Source organism: Caretta caretta, chromosome 12 (genome assembly GCF_965140235.1).
Source record: "Caretta caretta isolate rCarCar2 chromosome 12, rCarCar1.hap1, whole genome shotgun sequence".
Lineage (NCBI taxonomy): Eukaryota > Metazoa > Chordata > Testudines > Cheloniidae > Caretta > Caretta caretta.
Window position 1 is genome coordinate 3,296,952 of NC_134217.1, and position 19,342 is coordinate 3,316,293.

The 19,342-nt window shown below is 42.8% G+C and overlaps 1 protein-coding gene across 12 annotated transcripts in view; it reads left to right on the forward strand.

The window, feature by feature from the left end:
- The window catches only part of HYDIN (HYDIN axonemal central pair apparatus protein), a 451,680-nt gene that overhangs the window by 182,477 nt on the left and 249,861 nt on the right, over window positions 1-19,342 (forward strand). For all 12 annotated transcript variants that reach the window (XR_012664515.1, XR_012664516.1, XM_048816820.2 and 9 more), the window contains 2 exons: window positions 9,230-9,297; window positions 12,808-13,043. Coding sequence is in view for 10 of the 12 variants with exons in the window: in XM_048816820.2 (XP_048672777.2) it covers window positions 9,230-9,297; window positions 12,808-13,043 (304 nt within the window). In the remaining 2 variants the exon portion in view is untranslated. The remainder of the gene's footprint in view (window positions 1-9,229; window positions 9,298-12,807; window positions 13,044-19,342) is intronic.

Here is a 19,342-nt window from a genome sequence, read left to right on the forward strand (position 1 = left end):
TTTGCATAAACACAGACACTTTCTGGCTTGCTTTTGGATTCAAAGCCGTCAGCAGCGCTCAGAGACTCTGTCTTGAAAGGGACACAATTAACTTCCTCCAGAGTTTTGATTACTTTTTACTTTTAACTCCTGCTTCCAAAACACACAGCGATCTGAAAAAGAAAACACAACCTATGGTGGCTCCTTTTAGGAACCGTAAAAGGAGTTTAATTAAGTAGCATGTTTTGTTTGCATTTCTTTTACCCCTTCTATAATATACACTGCACATGTCCTGGGAAAAATGCACATTCCTTTCATAGTTTAACTTCTATAATATTATATTAGCCATATCAATTTTTGCATAAAGTGTAACTGGTTTTTTTTCCTGTGCTCATGGAGTTTTCATATACCTTTATTAAAGTTTCAGAGTAGCAGCCGTGTTAATCTGTATTTACAAAAAGAAAAGGAGTACTTGTGGTACCTTAGAGACTAACACATTTGTTTGAGCATAAGCTTTCGTGAGCTACAGCTCACTTCATCGGATGCATAGTGACAGTCTGATTATTCAGAGCCACCTTAAGGCTCAGAGTTCCTAATGTTGCTTCTTTTTTTTGTGCATCTTACCCCTGCTGTTGCTCCAGAGGAGCACTGTCTTTTTTTAGCTTTATATTGTTTTACTACAGCTCTTATTTGCTATTTTGTTACCAAAAGACAAATCCAGAATCTCTTCCCATTCTCCTAGTTTTGACTGCCCTGCTGCAGTCATGACTTTGGTCTTTAAAAAGATATTGAATGTTATAAAGCATTAAGGTACCTTAAGTGTTAAATGCTAAATACCAAAGCCAAACAACACTAGTTACCTGTGTCTGGCAAAAAGGGTTTTTCAGTTTTGCAACTTTGAATAAAAGATTCAAATGGATTTTAATGGTATTATTTAAAAACAAAACAAAACCAATTCATCTTAAACCTACAGACCAGAAGTGTTGATTTAGGTCCTTAAAACCGCACATATTTACACAATATATTTACACACACATGTTCTTTTTTTTTTTTAACATTTCTTACACTGCTTTAATTTTTACACAGCTGTACATAGATTACACTTGTATACATTTGGGGACAGTTAAGTTCCAATAGAAACCCGTTATGTTCTTTTAGCAAATTTGACTAAATTGTTCATAGTCAAATTATTTAAAATTAGATTGTCTTTTTGCCTGGCTTATTTACAGACATTCCTTTGGAAAAGGGCCCATTTTTCCTTCAGAATGACTGCAAAGAAACCAAGAATTCTCTTTCTATAACACTTTTCCTTTTTAACATTTTTGCAGTGTTTAACTGCTTAATTCCCTCCAGCCTCTGCAGAGTTAACTTATGACTCTTTTTTCTTAAATGACTTGCTTATTTCCCAAAATGACACCTGCATCAGCCCAGATATCACCATTCCAAGTATTGTCCCAGGGATCTGAAATCCCTATGCCTGTACTTACTCCTTTCCTTACTGCTGCCACTATGCCCCTCAGGTCTCTCAACTTGTTTTCCAATCTCTTTATTTGTTGCCTGCCTGCTTGTCTGGGCCCAATCCTGCTTTCCTTGTTGAACCGTCCCTTTTCATGGACACAGGCTTTGTCCCACTAACCATTTAGCAAGGAGGGTGGGCTCCGTAGCTAGCCCCCAAACCTCCTGGTCCATTTTCCTAAACATTTTTAAATTTTCCTGTAGACCAACGCTTGTGCTGGGACTTACACAACACACAAAAAGTCTATAACCACTAAAAATTCTGCCTGGCAGAGCAAGAGGGAGAACGCTAAGCCTTCTACCTTCTGGGCTCGATCCTGCTATGACTGAGGGTATATTCACCTATGCAATTTTTTGCCGACAGAGAGGTCGGAGCGAGGACTCTAACCCTCTCCCTTATGGCTTGGCACTCTACAACCAGGGTTGTATATAGCTAGACAGTTTGTACAAACAGTCTATCTATCTATCTATCTATGTATCTATCTATCTATGTATCTATCTATCTATGTATCTATCTATCTCGGTATAGTTTTTCCCGACAGACGGGTCGGAATGAAGACTCTAATCCTCCCCCTATTGCCTGGCACTTCTATGACTGGGGGTGTGCACACCTGAATGATCTATCACTTTGTATGTATGGTATACCTTTTAGCAGTATTTAGCAGTATTTTCAACAATCACAGTGCATATCTTTCCCCTTGCGCAATTCTCCACCAAAAATGTTATGCTTATAAGAAGCACACGGGATCTTTTTCAGGGGAAAAGGCAATGTGCTGCGTTTATTGAAGATACAACAGTTAGCGTATGCATTCAATCACACACACATACACTGTCCCGCCAGTTGATGTTATAGTTACCAGTCCAAAGTCCGGATCAATCTAATGGCCAGCTAGGTTGATCACAGGTAGGGAGGAGCCGGGTTCTGTTGGTCACAACACGATGCTCCGGGGAAGTCTTGGCAGGACAAACCCAAAGTTTCATGGCCAGGCCCCCTGTTTATATAGTGATTTTCCTTCATTGGGACCAATGAGTTTTGCACCGTCATGTTGTAATCAATTGTTGTTTGACAAGTGCTTGTTTTCTTAAATTGTCCTTCTCATCCTTTATTTTGTTCTTTCATTAAGTCTCTCAGGGAGTTACCCCATGCTGGTTTTGATGACAGCTATCTTGTCCCCATTGATAGGTGCCTGTCTTATCTTTAGAGTCATCAATCTGCCTTCCTCTGACATTTCTGTAGGGGTGTGTTGCAATCTTCTGGGGCCCTTACGTCTGTCCTCGGTTTCTCCCTAGAACATCTGGTTCGGTGATGGCCTTCATACTTATCTTCTAACTCACGCATTCCTCATTCACACACAAAACAAAATTGATTTATACAGAACATTTGAACAGGAACATCAAATTGCAATGCAAGAGAAAGAAATCATTGCGTTCTTTTATTTATTTTAAAATGCTAAACCTACAACAAAGTGGTGGCCCTAAAAGGTCTGTTACTGCCTTGAAAGAAGCTCAGACACAGATTCTGTCTGATGCATCTTTACCAATGGCCCGTTAGACAATTCCTTTCTGCTTTCAGAAAGGGTGGCTGGCAGGATATGGTCAAATTATACACCAATACATTTAATACATGCTACATTATTATTCTTTATTCTTAATTTTAAATTATACAAAATACAAACACAAAATCCTACTACTACACCCACATACATTGGGTGTTGAATTGGCTCCTGTTGGCCCCTAAAATTGGGGCGGTGGAAACGCGCACCAGAGCATGAGGCAGACTCACAGAACTTCTTACGGCCCAGTACTATGCTGGGTTGAGTGTGCACAGATAGAGTTGGGGAGCAGCTGACTGACATTGCAATGATCTGGTCACCCCACTTTGATGCTCTGCACTCATGCTGAGCCCACTCACCATTTTCCTGGTGAGTGCCAGTTGCTCTTGGGCTCAGCCAGGCTACTGCTGCTATACTCCAGGTGTTGGTTCTACATGAAGAAACACTCCCAGTTCTCTTTTGGATGGAGGTGCCCTGGCTGGAGGATCCTGCGGGATAAGGTATGTGGTGATGGAGGTCACATAGGCTGGGATGAGGGCTCAGACGACTCATCCCTCACCCCCATGTCCTCTCCCTCATCTGCCACAAGGACCATCATCCCTCCAGAGCTAGACGGTGCATATCTCTGGAGGGCCTCACATCTCCTGGTTGGCTGTGGCTTAAGGGGCTGCCCCTGCATGGATGTTCCTGGCTAATTAAGGACCAAGGGAGACTCTCAGAAATCTCACCCAGCACCTCCATCCATGTCTCTCCTGCTAGGTGGCCCTTCACCACCAGAGCTATCATCCCGAGGAAGACGGGACATCTTTCATTGACTGTGCTGCTTAGTAGTCTGACCTCCTTCTGATTAAAACTGGCCTGGCTTCTGAATTTGGTCAGATTACCTTGTCACTACAGACTCACTATTCGGAGTAGATGCAGACAACTTAGCAGCAGCTGAAACCCACATCAGCTGGCACAATCTAAAAGATGCCAGTTTAGCTGCAAAATCACTATTTACATATGAAAATTTTACATTGTAATATTTAAGTCATATAAGGGGCAGAAATCTGCTCTGCCAATAGAGCATACAGCTTTTGAAAATACCTCTGGTAACTGCCTACATAAGCACCTGTGCCCTTGTACTCATCCCCCTGTGCTGCTCCAGCAGCCAGTTCTGGTGGAGGCCAAATGCTTTTAAACTGTTAGCATCATCCATAACAGCTGCTCATAACTCTTCTAAGCAAGCAGTAGTTCTGATACAATGTCATGTTGGTGCCTTCTTTCCCAAAGTATTGGTGAGCCCCTGCCCCCGCCAAATGAAATCAGAGAGCACCAGGCTTCCCCAGTCAGTGGCTGGGTCCTTTGCCCCTCTCCTCTCTTCTCTTCTCCTCTCCTCTGGTGAGAACATAAGATCGACCACACTGGGTAAGACCAAAGGTCCATCTAGCCCGTATCCTGTCTTCCAACTGTGGCCAATGCCAGTTGCCCCAGAGGGAATGAACAGAATAGGTAATCTTCAAGTGATCCATCCCCTGTTGCTCATTCCCAGCTTCTAGCAAACAGAGACTAGGGACACCAGCCCTGCCCATCCTGGCTAGTAGCCATTGATGGACCCATCCTCCATGAACTTATCCTGTTCTTTTTTGAACCCTGTTACAGTCTTGGCCTTCACAACATTTTCTGGCAAAGAGTTCCACAGGTCACCTGTGCATTGTGTGAAGAAATACTTCCTTTTGTTTGTTTTAAACCTGCTGCCTATTAATTTCATTTGGTGACCCCTAGTTCTTGTGTTATGATAAGGAGTAAATAACACTTCCTTATTTACTTTCTCCACACCAGTCATGATTTTATAGACCTCGAGCATATCCCCCCTTAGTCGTCTCTTTTCCACCTGAAAAGTTGCAGTCTTATTAATCTCTCTTCATATGGAAGCTGTTCCATACCCCTGCTCATTTTTGTTGCCCTTTTCTGTACTTTTTCCAATTCTAATATATCCTTTTTGAGATGGAGCGACCACATCTGCACACAGAAGTCAAGATGTGGGCGTACCATGGATTTATATAGAGGCAATGTCATATTTTCTGTCTTATTCTCTATCTCTTTCCTAATGATTCCCAACATTCTGTTCGCTTTTTTTTACTGCTGCTGAACATTGAGTGGATGTTTTCAGAGAACTCTCCACAATGACTCTGAGATCTCTTTTTTGAATGGTGACAGCTAATTTAGACCCCGTCATTTTATATGTATAGTGGGGATTATGTTTTCCAATGTGCATCACTTTGCATCACCAAGCATCACCTGCTCTTGCTCTGTGATTCTTTAAGAGATCACTGTTTCAAAACCTGCTGTCCTTTCTCTTGTTATGTGGTGGCTGCCCTGTTATCAGCTATTGGCACAGAGCTCTGAGATGGCACCGTGCCCAGAACTTCTGGGTAGACAAGCAGGGTTTAACTCATTCAAGCAGAGATGCAAATGGCTAAGCCCAAAGAAAAGTAATCTTTTCCCTTTGCATGGCAAGCTCGGTCTTTGGTAACTTCCTGGTAGAATCCACAATCAGAGGCATTTTAGAGGTAGCTTTCCTTTGTGTTGTTAATGAGGCTAATGAGAAGCTTAGGGATAATGGTAAGATGACAAATGGGAAGGAGGATATGGAGGTAGATATTACCACATCCGAGATAGAAGCCAAACCTGAACAGCTTAATGGGACTAAATCGGGGGCCCTAGATAATCTTCATCCAAGAGTATTAAAGGAACTGGCACATGAAATTGCAAGCCCATTATCAAAAATTTTTAATGAATCTGTAAACTCAGGGGTTGTACCATATGACTGGAGAATTGCTAACATAGTTCCTATTTTTAAGAAAGGAAAAAAATGTGATCTGGGTAACTACAGGCCTGCTAGTTTGACATCTGTTGTATGCAAGGTCTTGGAAAAGATTTTGAAGGAGAAAGTAGTTAAGGACATTGAGGTCAATGGTAATTGGGACAAAATACAACATGGTTTTACAAAAGGTAGATCATGTTAAACCAACCTGATCTCCTTCTTTGAGAAGGTAACAGATTTTTTAGACAAAGGAAATGCAGTGGATCTAATTTACCTCGATTTCAGTAAGGCATTTGATAACATTCCACATGGGGAATTATTAGTTAAATTGGAAAAGATGGGGATCAATATGAAAGTTGAAAGGTGGATAAGGAACTGGTTAAAGGGGAGACTACAAGGGGTCACACTGAAAGGTGAACTGTCAGGCTGGAAGGAGGTTACTAGTGGAGTTCCTCAGGGATCGGTTTTGGGACCAATCTTATTTAATCTTTTTATTACTGACTTTGGCACAAAAAGCGGGAACGTGCTAATACGTTGGATGACACGAAGCTGGGAGGCTTCGGATGACACGAAGCTGGGAGGTATTGCCAATATAGAGAAGGACCGGGATATCATACAGGAAGATCTGGATGACCTTGTAAACTGGAGTAATAGTAATAGGATGAAATTTAATAGTGAAAAGTGCAAGGTCATGCATTTAGGGATTAATAACAAGAATTTTAGTTATAAACTGGGGATGCATCACTTGGAAGTAATGGAGGAGGAGAAGGACCTCAGAGTATTGGTTGATCACAGGATGACTATGAGCCGCCAATGTGATATGGCTGTGAAAAAAGCTAATGTGGTCTTGGGGTGCATCAGGCAAGGTGTTTCCAGTAGAAAGAAGGAGGTGTTAGTACCGTTGTACAAGGCACTTGTGAGACCTCATCTGGAATATTGTGTGCAGTTCTGGTCTCCCATGTTTAAGAAGGATGAATTCAAACTGGAACAGGTACAGAAAAGGGCTTCTAGGATGATCCGAGGAATGGAAAACCTGTCTTATGAAAGGAGACTCAAAGAGCTTGGCTTGTTTAGCCTAACCAAAAGATGGCTGAGAGGAGATATGATTGCTCTCTATAAATATATCAGAGGGATAAATACCGGAGAGGGAGAGGAATTATTTAAACTCAGTACCAATGTGGACACAAGAACAAATGGATATAAACTGGCCATCGGGAAGTTTAGACTTGAAATTAGATGAAGGTTTCTAACCATCAGAGGAGTGAAGTTCTGGAACAGCCTTCCAAGGGAATCAGTGGGGGCAAAAGACCTATCTGGCTTCAAGATTAAACTCGATAAGTTTATGGAGGAGATGGTATGATGAGATAACATGATTTTGGCAATTGATTGATCTTTAACTATTCATGGTAAATAGGCCCAATGGCCTGTGATGGGATGTTAGATGGGGTGGGATCTGAGTTACTACAGAGAATTCTCTCCTGGGTGCCTGGCTGGTGAGTCTTGCCCACATGTTCAGGGTTTAGCTGATTGCCATATTTGGGGTTGGGAAGGAATTTTCCTCCAGGGCAGATTGGAAGAGGCCCTGGAGGTTTTTCACCTTCCTCTACAGCGTGGGGCACGGGTCACTTACTGGAGGATTCTCTGCACCTTAAAGTCTTTAAACCACGATTTGAGGACTTCAATAGCTCAGGCATAGGTTAGAGGTTTATTACAGGAGTGGGTGGGTGAGATTCTGTGGCCTGCGTTGTGCATGAGGTCAGACTAGACGATCATAATGGTCCCTTCTGACCTTAAAGTCTATGATTCTATGACATGTGTCACCAGGTAATGCTGTTATACACAGTCTTCCCAGTTCTTTTTCTCAGCCCGTGAGCAAATGTTCAATATTGGGAATATATGCAGTGGTTTTAGTTTTTGTTATGCAAGATTCTGTGTAGAGATAGAGATAGTGGTCCTTGCAAAGGGAGCTGTGCAAGCAGCAGGAGAGTTTGCTGTCTGCCATGGTCTCTGATTAGAGTCCATTCTTAAAGCAGAACTGCTTCCTGTGAACTGAGCATTGGTTCTGGCCGAGATTCCTGAAAGAGGGGATTGACTGCTTGTGGTCCAGGACTGAACAAATTATGACCAAAATGTACCCAGTCCCCAAGTCACTGATTTCTCCTCTACTGGGAAGCCAATCTGCAAATTCCTGGATATGTGCTCCTGCTCAATAGAAGGGTGAAGCTGGTGTCAGAAGGGACACTGGTGTCAGAAAAAGGGGGAATAGTGTGCACTGCATACACAATGAATGTAAATTCCCTCCAGCAGGACACTGGAAACCACCCTATCACCTCCTTACAATGGCAACAAACGCAGAATGGCTGCAGTCACAATCCTGAGAACAAACTTTGAAGGCACAGTGCAATGACTGTGATACCTTTATTCAGTCCAGAAAGACAGAGATCTCAGTTCTTTGCACCAGGCAGTGCAAATACCTATTTAGCATTGTTCAGCTCCAGTCACTAGTTTCAGTGGAGTCTGCAAATGTCCTGGCTGTGGGGCTGGGGGATGAGTGAGAGGGAGGGGAGAAGTAGGAAAGTGAGCTGGCATCAGAGCAGTTCAGATTGCTGGCAGCTTAATTCAGATATGCATTGGTTATTGTTTTAATTGTCAACCAGTGTGTATGTGGCTAATTGGCATATTTCTCTATTAGCCACAACTCCAGTACAGCAACCATGTTCTTTAGTGCGATCTCACTTGCATTTGGGATACTGACAGTTGTCTTGAGCTCCCCTGGATCCATGCCTCAGAATCCTGCAAGTTCACTGTTTGCTTGGGCCAATATTCATCAAGTGAAAGACAAACCTTATCCATCAGAAGAACACCTATTACAGCTCAGAAACATTGCTGGCATTTTGAAGAACATCAAGCCAGAGAAGCTATGGTCTGGAACCCTGGCTAGGTAGCATCATTGGATTGAGTTTTAGGGTCTCTGGTAGTTGCAGTACATTGAAAAAAGGGGATATAAAAGTGAAACTGTTACACTCCAGATCCTTGCCAAGGGAGGGAAGGAAACTTGACTTTCCAAATCATTTCACTTGATCCCAACTTGCCTCCCTCTCAGAAAGATTTTGACTTGACCAGTCAGATTGATAAATAGGACTAAATAGAGTCAGCCTTCCTCAGTTTGCATTTATTCATCACTTCACGTAGGCTGCCCAGCTTCCACATTGACGCCTTGCTAAGCACAGGTGGGAGGAGAATTGATTTGACACTGATGAGTCTAAGACCAACATTCCCCTAGTTGCACTGCTGACTGTAGCTGTAACTAAAAGCTAAGGACTTTTTCTTGCTAACCAGGATGACACTTTCTCCTTCTGTGTCTTTTTCCTCCCAGGGGCTGTGTCATCGGACCAACGTTTCATTTCAATGTACCATCCCTAAATTTTGGCGATGTCTCCTTTGGTGAGTATATTGTTCTTAGTTGCCAGTTGTAGGTGAGATCTACTGCAATATTAAAATGAAACACTTTCGTGCAAGAGCATCCACTGCATGAGATCCTTTGCGTAAGGCTTTGGGGTACTGAAACAAGCTTTGTTTTGTAGAGTCAGCTGATTTGTAAGATTAATACATAATGGAAGTATTCCACATTGCAAAACAAGCACGGAGAGCTCTTTGCTGATGGATCAAGGTATTAGGGAGACAGTCCCGATAATTGCATCTGGAAAGACCCAAATTTCCCACACTGCATTTGGGCAGCTCTTAGTCACAAACGCATGCACATTAATGGGACAAAGTTCTTGAAAAGAAACTAGAATGTATTGTACTTTGTCAGGAATGATAGGAAACGTTCAGCACCATCTGAAACGAGGGGGAGGAGTTTAACTCCTCTTAAAGTTTTTGAATGGCAAGAGAAAACTAGGAGTTCTCAGGTTACATCACTTTATATTATGTGCCATAGAATGTCCAAAGTCAGAGTTTTATAGTAAGTAGTAATATTAGCTCTTTGTATTCCATTTCTCATTTGGAGATGTCAAATAGGAGGAAGCAACCAGTATAGCTAGTGTCAATATTATACAGTATCCACCAGTGTTTTTTTTTTAAGGTAGGCCTTGGCAGCAACGTGGCAAGAAATGGTCTGGTCTCAGAAGGAGAAAGGGATGGGAGGTAGAGTTAACTATTCTCTGTACATCTCAGAGAGAGGAGAGTTAGTCATATCACTAACCTGTACCTGTCCTGGGAAATTATTTGAAATCCAAGGCAAAGAAATTACTTATTCCACTGTCCTTTAGTGTGAGAAGTTAATTCATCCTGTGTGGACATCTCGCTATCACTTACCAGCTAATATGCCCATTCAATAGCTGTGTGGTAGGCACTGATGTCCTAGATTCTGGTTTCTTCTCTATTGAAAGCATGGCATTGCTGACATACTCTTGTGTCCCTGCATTCAGAACATCTCCATTTAAATGCAGATTCTGACTCTCCATCTCAGCCTTACAAAAGTCTTTTCCCAGAGATGATCTAAAGTTTAAATGTGAAATCAATTGTGGATTGATTGAAGGCACATTATCATTCTTGCCTAGTGTGCCTCTGTGCTTTCATGCTGTCCTTGGATTCTTTAAGAAAACTAATTACTGTTTCTGAGCACTTTCTTCCTTTCCATGTGTCACCATACTGTCTTTTACTCTTATTTCCTTTTGAATAAAAAAATAAAATAACTCCAGACAGTTCATACTGGAAAAAAAGGAATAGGTGCAAAAACAATTAGGTAATGTGAGTTTCATTTCCTTTAATCTGATTTCATTAATGAGGCTCTTTCAGCATTAAAAGAGAGACTTTCTTATCCTTGCTCCTTTTAAAATATACTAATAACTATTGCCATTGTCTGGCGACTTCAGCCAATTTTGGGATTCTAGATAGTGTACATGTATCCTCCAAACTGATCTCCAACCTCCTTGCTAAATAACTTCCACAGAAGATTTCCATGCAGCTGGCCTGAGACAGGAATTTATCACTGTAGGACATGGGTAAATGACATCTGCATCTCCAAGTGGTTTCTTTCCATACTTGAATGCATCTGATGCTTTGTAGCTGGAGAGTGGGTGATGTGCCATTTCTACCACAGGTTTAGTTGACTGAGCAAGCGGACCAATTCTGCCTGCTCTCGTGAGTTAACCCCCTTTTTTGCTGCCTTGTGCATGCCCTGTAAACTACAGAAGTGATAGAACATTCTTGCCAAGTACAGTTGTCATACTGGGGTGCAAAGAAGAGCCAGTATGCGAGATAGCTGGAGCTTAAACCATTTAGAGGGCTGTTGGTAGATACCATTGCCCTGAATTTCACCTGGAACTGAATTTGACAGCCAGTGCACCGTATAGGTGTTATACATATTCACCAGCCTGCCTTGCCTTGCCTAGCAAGTGAGTAGGTTTGTTTTGAACCAGCTTCCAAGTGGACTTCAGGGTTGTCCTAGTAACGAATACTACAGCAGGAAGTCATATGGTGACTGTAGTGAGATCTCTAGCAGAGAGGAAGGGGAACAATTTCTTGGCCAAATGAAGGTGGAAAAGAGTGTTTCTGGTGTTTCCAGTTTCTATCTGGAAATCCATGAACAGAAGTAAATTTAATAGATTCTTCCCAGATTTCAAACTATTTGGCAATAGATGGGCTGACACCCACGTTTGAGGGAGCAATCAGATTTTGGCCCGGTTCTTAAGAATGTTTCCCTTGCCAACTGAATGTTTCCCCATCACCTCCTCTTTTTCCAGACTGATCTTAATCCGATCAAATAGTACAACTTCAATGGAAAAAATGGGACAAGCAAAGGTTTGAAGATCAGGCTGAGTTAGCATTTATAACTGGTGCGAGTGCAAGAGTTGTAAAACTCATTTTATTTATAATAAAGAAATAATCCTATGAGTGTCTGATTTACAGTGGAAAAACTAGAAGAACCAGACTTAGTTCCTTCAGACTTGAACTGTGACAAAGCACATGGTAACTCATGCAACCAGTATAGTTATTATTTCCCCGACAACAGCACTAGTTCCTGACAATGGGATTCAGGACAGGTAAACTCCCAACATGTACTTGAACCCACTCGGCAGGGAAAGCAGTCTTCAGATTTTGATGTGCCTTGGTAGTGATAGCATTTTTAGTAGGTAGCAGGAGTGAAGCAGCTTTGCTCATATTTGTCACTAATGATCCAATCCTGCTCTTAGTGAAGTTGACTGAAGTTTCACCATTTCATCCACTGAGAACAGGACCATGTCTTAGATAACAGCAAACTTGCAGTGGAAAGATCTTGGGGGGGCAGGGATAGCTCAGTGGTTTGAGCATTGGCCTGCTAAACCCAGGGTTGTGAGTTCAATCCTTGAGGGGGCCATTTAAGGATCTGGGGCAAAAATTGGGGATTGGTCCTGCTTTGAGCAGGGGGTTGGACTAGATGACCTCCTGAGGTCCCTTCCAACCCTGATATTCTGTGATTCCATGGTGCTGTAGTTCCCAAAGGATTCATCATTCTGCTTCTTTTGCCACCCTTTCTCATGAGTAGTACCATGTGCTGTATTTTATTTATGTATTGAAAATCATGGGGTAAAATGCTGTTCATGAGCAAGGGTAGCAGAATCTGGGTCTTATTCCAATATGCCCATCACGCTCTCTCTAGACTTAGGTTTAAAAATGAATAATAATCAGTGCTAGTTAGAGAGGACTTCTCCCAACTAAAGCTGTAATGAAAATCTTCCCACATTTGGTGATCAAGAATCGTAAATTAGTATCCCCATGGAATCAACCTGTGTGATCAATTTACAGGGAAATCAAGTGAAGATTAATTACTTGCTTAGCATCTCAATTAACTGTGATTCAGTCTGAAAAGAGCTAAATTCCAAGCACAGCTTTTATCATTCTGAAATATTCACACTAGAAATCAAGGGATAATTAATGCATAAACTCATATTCAGTGACATTCTTTTATAGGCTTTCCTCGGTCCTTATCGTGTTGCCTCCGGAACACATCTTTGGTCCCCATGACATTCAACCTTTGCATCCCTGGGGATGGCCCCGGGGATCCAAGTGTTACCAGTTTTGTTCAGACCTTGGACATCACAAGAACATCCTGGAGAAAGGGAGCCCAGGGAAGTGTCAAGCCAAAAGAATTTATCATAACACCCAGTAGTGGTACCATCCGCCCTCATGGGCTCCTGGATATCCAGGTATAGTATGTGTCAAACTACAGTTGAACAGGAGAGTCTGATGGTTTGCAGAGCTAAAACAAGGCTTTTGTTACTATTGGGTTTATTGTAAAGTAATAATCCAAGAGCTTTTCATAACCACAGTTTTGGGGGCGCTCAAGGAGGTGCAGTTCAGTTTCCAAAACTGCAAGGTCCAGATTATGAATTTCAACCACAATAGTCACATATTAATGAGTTTCCTGATGTGGGTTTAGAAAACTTCTCAGAGCAGTTGGTCTTTGATTTAAAGTGGAAGAAGGAAGAAATAGGATGGAAAGCAGTAGTTAAAAAGTAATGTTTTACAGTATATAAGCAAAAATAGTTCACTCTCTTTTTCATTCTTACATTCACTCTCCCACTAAATCTCCTTAAATGCAATGATCTCCGGGGGGACAGTGAAAGTTAGGGTATCCATTAATGATCCCAGTCACTCTTGGGCCAAATTTTGCTTTCAGTTACCCATTGTAAATTTGGAATAATTCTATTCAAGTCAGTAGTCTTCCTCTGGATTTACATTGGTGTAACTGAGAGCAAAATTTGGCCCCTTGATTTTAAAGCCACAATGAATTTATTTAATTTACGTTTGTTCAGGAGACCTGGGTTAAAGGGAGTGTTTTAAGCCTTGCTACCAGGCTGAAGGAGCTAATAGCATCATGGAAATGACTGTTTTCCCCATTTTTGTAGCTGGGATTTTGTCATGTAACACACAAAACAAAGCCATGATCTCATTCTAGTGACAGTGTGTAGTGTTTGGTTTGCATTTCAACTCATAGCCAAAATATGGTACCATCCACTTTCATATTCAGCTACAGTTGAAGGTGATTTATGGGATGGATTTCCACCATATCTGTAACATTAGCTTGAAAGTCAAGGTCTTTTTATGAGGAGGAGGTTTTAGGCAAAGCTGAACTCTGGCATAGGGATCTGCTCTTGTGTAAGGATTGTGGTGTGGGTTATAGAGCAGAATCCTCTGTCTCTTTATGCTTTAGCATGGAAGTTTGGAGGAGATAAACCTGTGGGGGTCTCTTGGTTCTTAACTTGGTTTTGCAAAGATCCCAGGGCATCCAAAGTATTCACTTATGGAGCAAATTCAGCCTTGGTAAGTGGACACATTTAAGTCAATGGAGTTGCACCTGGTAACATTAAGCTAGTATTTGGTCTTGTATCTCAGTTCAGAGATTGTCCAAATGTAACTTTACTCTAAGGGGCCATCTGTTGTAAACAAACCTATAGATGAAGATTTAGGTCAAAATCCTTGTGTTAATCATCAGACCCACACAAAGGGGAAGAGGAGAAAAGGCAAGTGTGACTTGCTGACACCCCAGTATTCACCACCGTCATGTAATTAGAATATGTTTTGTACAAAGTATGTCTTGTGAGGTATCATTCTAAAAGCCTTAATCTGCTAAACATTAATATCTCATTGGATTGTACGTGCTATCGTCATATGTGAAGTTCTGAAGTTTAGCTACGTATGTGTTACTGAAACATGTTGTGAGGCTGAAAACACCCACAATCAGCCTTTCAGGTACAACAGTAAAAAGACCAAACAATGCTAATGGCTTGCTGAGGAAATGCACAGAGGCACAAGGATTACCCCAGGAACTGTGTACAACAGAAACCTCTCAGAGACAGCACTACATAATGGGGACTGTTTGACCCAGGTCACAGCAAAAGAGCTTTCCAGCAAGTGGGAAGAAGATATAAAAGGGGGGACAATGAGATCATGATGGTACCTCACTCTCCCTGCAACAATACACCTGGAAACACCTGAGGGGCAAGGACTGAACTGTGGGAAGCGATGGTCCCAGGCTAGAGGGAATCTTTAGCCTGTGTATGAAAACTTGGGAAAGCCAAGGCAACTTCTGCCTTAAGAATCTGCCAGCCTGTTTATCACACAGGGTGAGGATTTGTTAATTTATATCCTACCTATCTAGTGTGTTAAGCTCAGTTTGCGGTTTTTGTTTATTTACTTAGGTAATCAACTTTGATCTGTTTGCTATCCCTTATAATCACTTAAAATCTGTCCTTTGTAGTTAATAAACTTGTTTTTGTTTTCAACCCAGTTTGTGTAATTCATAACTAGGGGGCCAAAACTGTGCATATCTCTCTCCACATTGAAGGAGAAGGCAAATTTCAATTAGCTTATGCTGTACAGTTCTCTGTGCAGTGCAAGACAATACAATTTTGGGTTTACTCTCCAGAGGGGGAGTGCACTTGAGTACTGGGCAATTCCTTAGCTGAAAGCCTTCCCACGCAGTATTGATTTCAGTGTCTGTGTCTTTCTGCAGCTGGGTGTGTCTTTACCTGTGGGTGTGCTAGAGGAGGCTTGAGGGCCTGGCTTAGCAGGACAGGATGAGGGAGGCCAGGCTGGTGGAACAGGCAGGCTCAGTGGTACCCCAGTACTTCAGGTGGCACCCCGCAAGCTTAGTTGTGCTGTAGGTCCTGAGCTGTGCTCCTGGAGAGGATGGGAGATGTATAATGCAGCACACTTTATTTTTATTCCATATGGTAACACCCCTTGTAGCACCTTTGCTCAGGAGTCCATTGAGCTGGTCACATCCCTGAGCCAGCAGACTATGGCCCATTGTGACATATGCAGATGTCATTAGCCATTCCCACAGCTTTAGGCTAGAATGGCTGCTGTGTGGGAGTGGACATTCTTCCTCCACTAGCACACCTTAATAGGACAGGCCAGGTTTTGTCTTTGGCATTTTGGCTTTGTTATTCTGCTGTCTAAAGTAAGAAATGTAACAAATATAGCTGTTTTCACAGTGGAACTTTCTATTTTGCACTGTGTCTGATTTCTCCAGGAATTTTAACTTATCATTCCACTGTGAACTCATCTCCAGACAGATCGAAGAAGAGACACACTCCTTTTTACAGAGTAGTGGCTAAAATAAATCAGAGAAAACAGGCAACAATAAGTATCATCCTTGATGTGCACACAATGTGGGAGGATTCTGGATGACAATGTGTTTGCTAAAACATAAGGATGACTAGGGTCACTTCTGGCTCCTTTTCATTCTTAATGAAAGCAAACTTAGGAAGACCGTCCCTTCAGACCCCTGTGAGTGCTCAATACCAAGATGTAGAGCTTGCTGAGGAAAAGAATTGCAGCTTTTTGAGCCATCATGGATGCCCATTGTTATTTAAAGTGATCCTTGTTGGGGAAAAGTTCAAGTGCTGGAGGAACCAACCAGGGGCCATGCTCTTCTTGATCTCCTGCTCACAAAGAGGGAAGAATTGGTAGGGGAAGTAGAAGTGGGTGGCAACCTGGGCAGTAGTGACCATGAGAAGTTCGAGTTCAGGATCCTGACAAAAGGAAGAAAGGAGAGCAGCAGAATATGGACCCTGGACTTCAGAAAAGCAGACTTTGACTCCCTCAGGGAACTGAAGGGCAGGATCCCCTGGCAGGCTAATATGAGGGGGAAAGGAGTCCAGGAGAGCTGGCTGTATTTTAAAGAAGCCTTATTGAGGGTGCAGGAACAAACCATCCCAATGTGCAGAAAGAACAGCAAATATGGCAGGCGACCAGCTTGGCTTAACAGAGAAATCTTCAGTGAGTTTAAACACAAAAAAGAAGATTACAAGAAGTGGAAACTTGGACAGATGACTAGGGAGGAGTATAAAAATATTGTTCAAGCATGCAGGGTTGTAATCAGGAAGGCCAAAGCACAACTGGACTTGCAACTAGCAAGGGATGTGAATGATAACAAGAAGGGTTTGTTACCATTCACATTTAGGTATTTTAGCAACAAGAAGAAAGTCAAGGAAAGTGTGGGCCCCTTACTGAATGAGGGAGACAACCTAGTGACAGATTATATGGAAAAAGCTGAAGTATTCAATGCTTTTTTTGACTCGGTCTTCACAGGCAAGGTCAGCTCCCAGACTGCTGCACTGTGCAGCACAATATCGGGAGGAAGTGAGCAGCTCTCAGTGGTGAAAGAACAGGTTAAGGACGATTTAGAAAAGCTGGACATGCACAAGTCCATGGGGCCGGATGCAATGCACCTGAGGGTCCTGAGGGAGTTGGCTGATGTTATTGCAGAACCATTGGCCATTATCTTTGAAAACTTGTGGCAATTGGGAGAAGTCCTGGACAATTGGAAAAAGGCAAATATAGTGCCCATCTTCAAAAAAGGGAAGAAGGAGAACCCGGGGAACTACAAACCGGTCAGCCTCACCTCAGTCCATGGAAAAATCATAGAGCAGGTACTCAAGGAATCCATTTTGAAGCACTTGGAGGAGAAGAAGGTGATCAGGAACAGTCAACATGGATTCCCCAAGGGCAAGTCATGACTGAACAACCTGATTCCTTTCTACGATGAGATTACTGGCTCTGTGGATATGGGGAAAGCAGTGAACGTGATATGGATTGACTTTTGCAAAGCTTTTGATAGGGTATCCCACAGTATTCTTGCCAGCAAGTTAAAGAAGTATGGATTGGATGAATGGACTGTAAGGTGGATAGAAAGCTGGCTAGATCATTGGGCTGAATGGGTAGTGATCAATGGCTCAATCATAGAATCATAGAATATCAGGCTTGGAAGGGACCTCAGGAGGTCATCTAGTCCAACCCCCTGCTCAAAGCAGGACCGATCCCCAATTAATGTCTAGTTGCCAGCCGGTATTAAGTGGAGTGCCCCGGGGTCACTCCTAGGGCTGGTTTTGTTCAACATCTTCATTAATGTTCTAGATGATGGGATGGATTGCACCCTCAGCAAGTTCATGGATGATACTAAACTGGGGCGAGAGTTAGATATGCTGGAGGGTAGGGATAGGGTCCAGAGTGACCTAGACAATTTGGAGGATTGGGCTAAAAGAAATCTGATGTGGTTCAACAAGGTCAAGGTTTTTAAGGTCAGGCTTGACAAAGCCCTGGCTGGGATGATTTAATTGGGGATTGGTCCTGCTTTGAGCAGGGGGTTGGACTAGATGACCTCCTGAGGTTCTTTCTAACCCTGATATTCTATGATTCTATGATTCTATGACAAGTGCAGAGTCCTGCACTTAGGACGGAAGAATCCCATGCACTGCTACAGGCTGGGGACCGACTGGCTAAGCGGCAGTTCTGCAGAAAAGGACCTGAGGATTACAATGAACGAGAAGCTGGATATGAGTCAACAGTGTGCCCTTGTTGCCAAGAAGGCTAATGGCATATTGGGTTGTATTAGTAGGAGCACTGCCAGCAGATCGAGGGAAGTGATTATTAATTGCCTTCTATGACAAGATAACTGGTTCTGTGGATGAAGGGAAAGCAGTGGACGTGTTTTTCCTTGACTTTAGCAAAGCTTTTGACACTGTCTCCCACAGTATTCTTGCCAGCAAGTTAAAGAAGTATGGGCTGGATGAATGGACTATAAGGTAGATAGAAAGCTGGCTAGATTGTCAGGCTCAACGGGTAGTAATCAATGGCTCCATGTCTAGTTGGCAGCCGGTATCAAGCGGAGTGCCCCAAAGGTCGGTCCTGGGGCAGGTTTTGTCCAGTATCTTCATTAATGATCTGGAGGATGGCATGAATTGCACCCTCAGCAAGTTTGCAGATGACACTAAATTGGGAGGAGAGGTAGATACACTGGAGGGTAGGGATAGAATCCAGAGTGACCTAGACAAATTGGAGGATTGGGCCAAAAGAAATCTGATGAGGTTCAACAAGGACAAGTGCAGAGTCCTGCACTTAGGACGGAAGAATCCAATGCACCGCTATGGACTAGGGACCGAATGGCTTGGCAGCAGTTCTGCAGAAAAGGACCCAGGGGTTACAGTGGACGAGAAGATGGATATAAGTCAAAAGTATGCCCTTGTTGCCAAGAAGGCCAATGGCATTTTGGGAGGTATAAGTAGGGGCATTTGCCAGCAGATCGAGGGATGTGATCGTTCCCCTCTATTCAGCATTGGTGAGGCCACATCTGGAGTACTGTGTCCAGTTTTGGGCCCCACACTACAAAAAGGATGTGGAAAAATTGGAAAGAGTCCAGCGGAGGGCAACAAAAATGATGAGGGGACTGGAACACATGAGTTATGAGGAGAGGCTGAGGGAACTGGGGATGTTTAGTCTATGGAAGAGAAGAATGAGGGGGGATTTGATAGCTGCTTTCAACTACCTGAAAGGGGGTTCCAAAGAGGATGGCTCTAGACTGTTCTCAGTGGTAGCAGATGACAGAACAAGGAGTAATGGTCTCAAGTTGCAGTGGGGGAGGTTTAGGTTGGATATTAGGAAAAACTTTTTCACTGGGAGGGTGGTGAAACACTGGAATGTGTTACCTAGGGAAATGGTG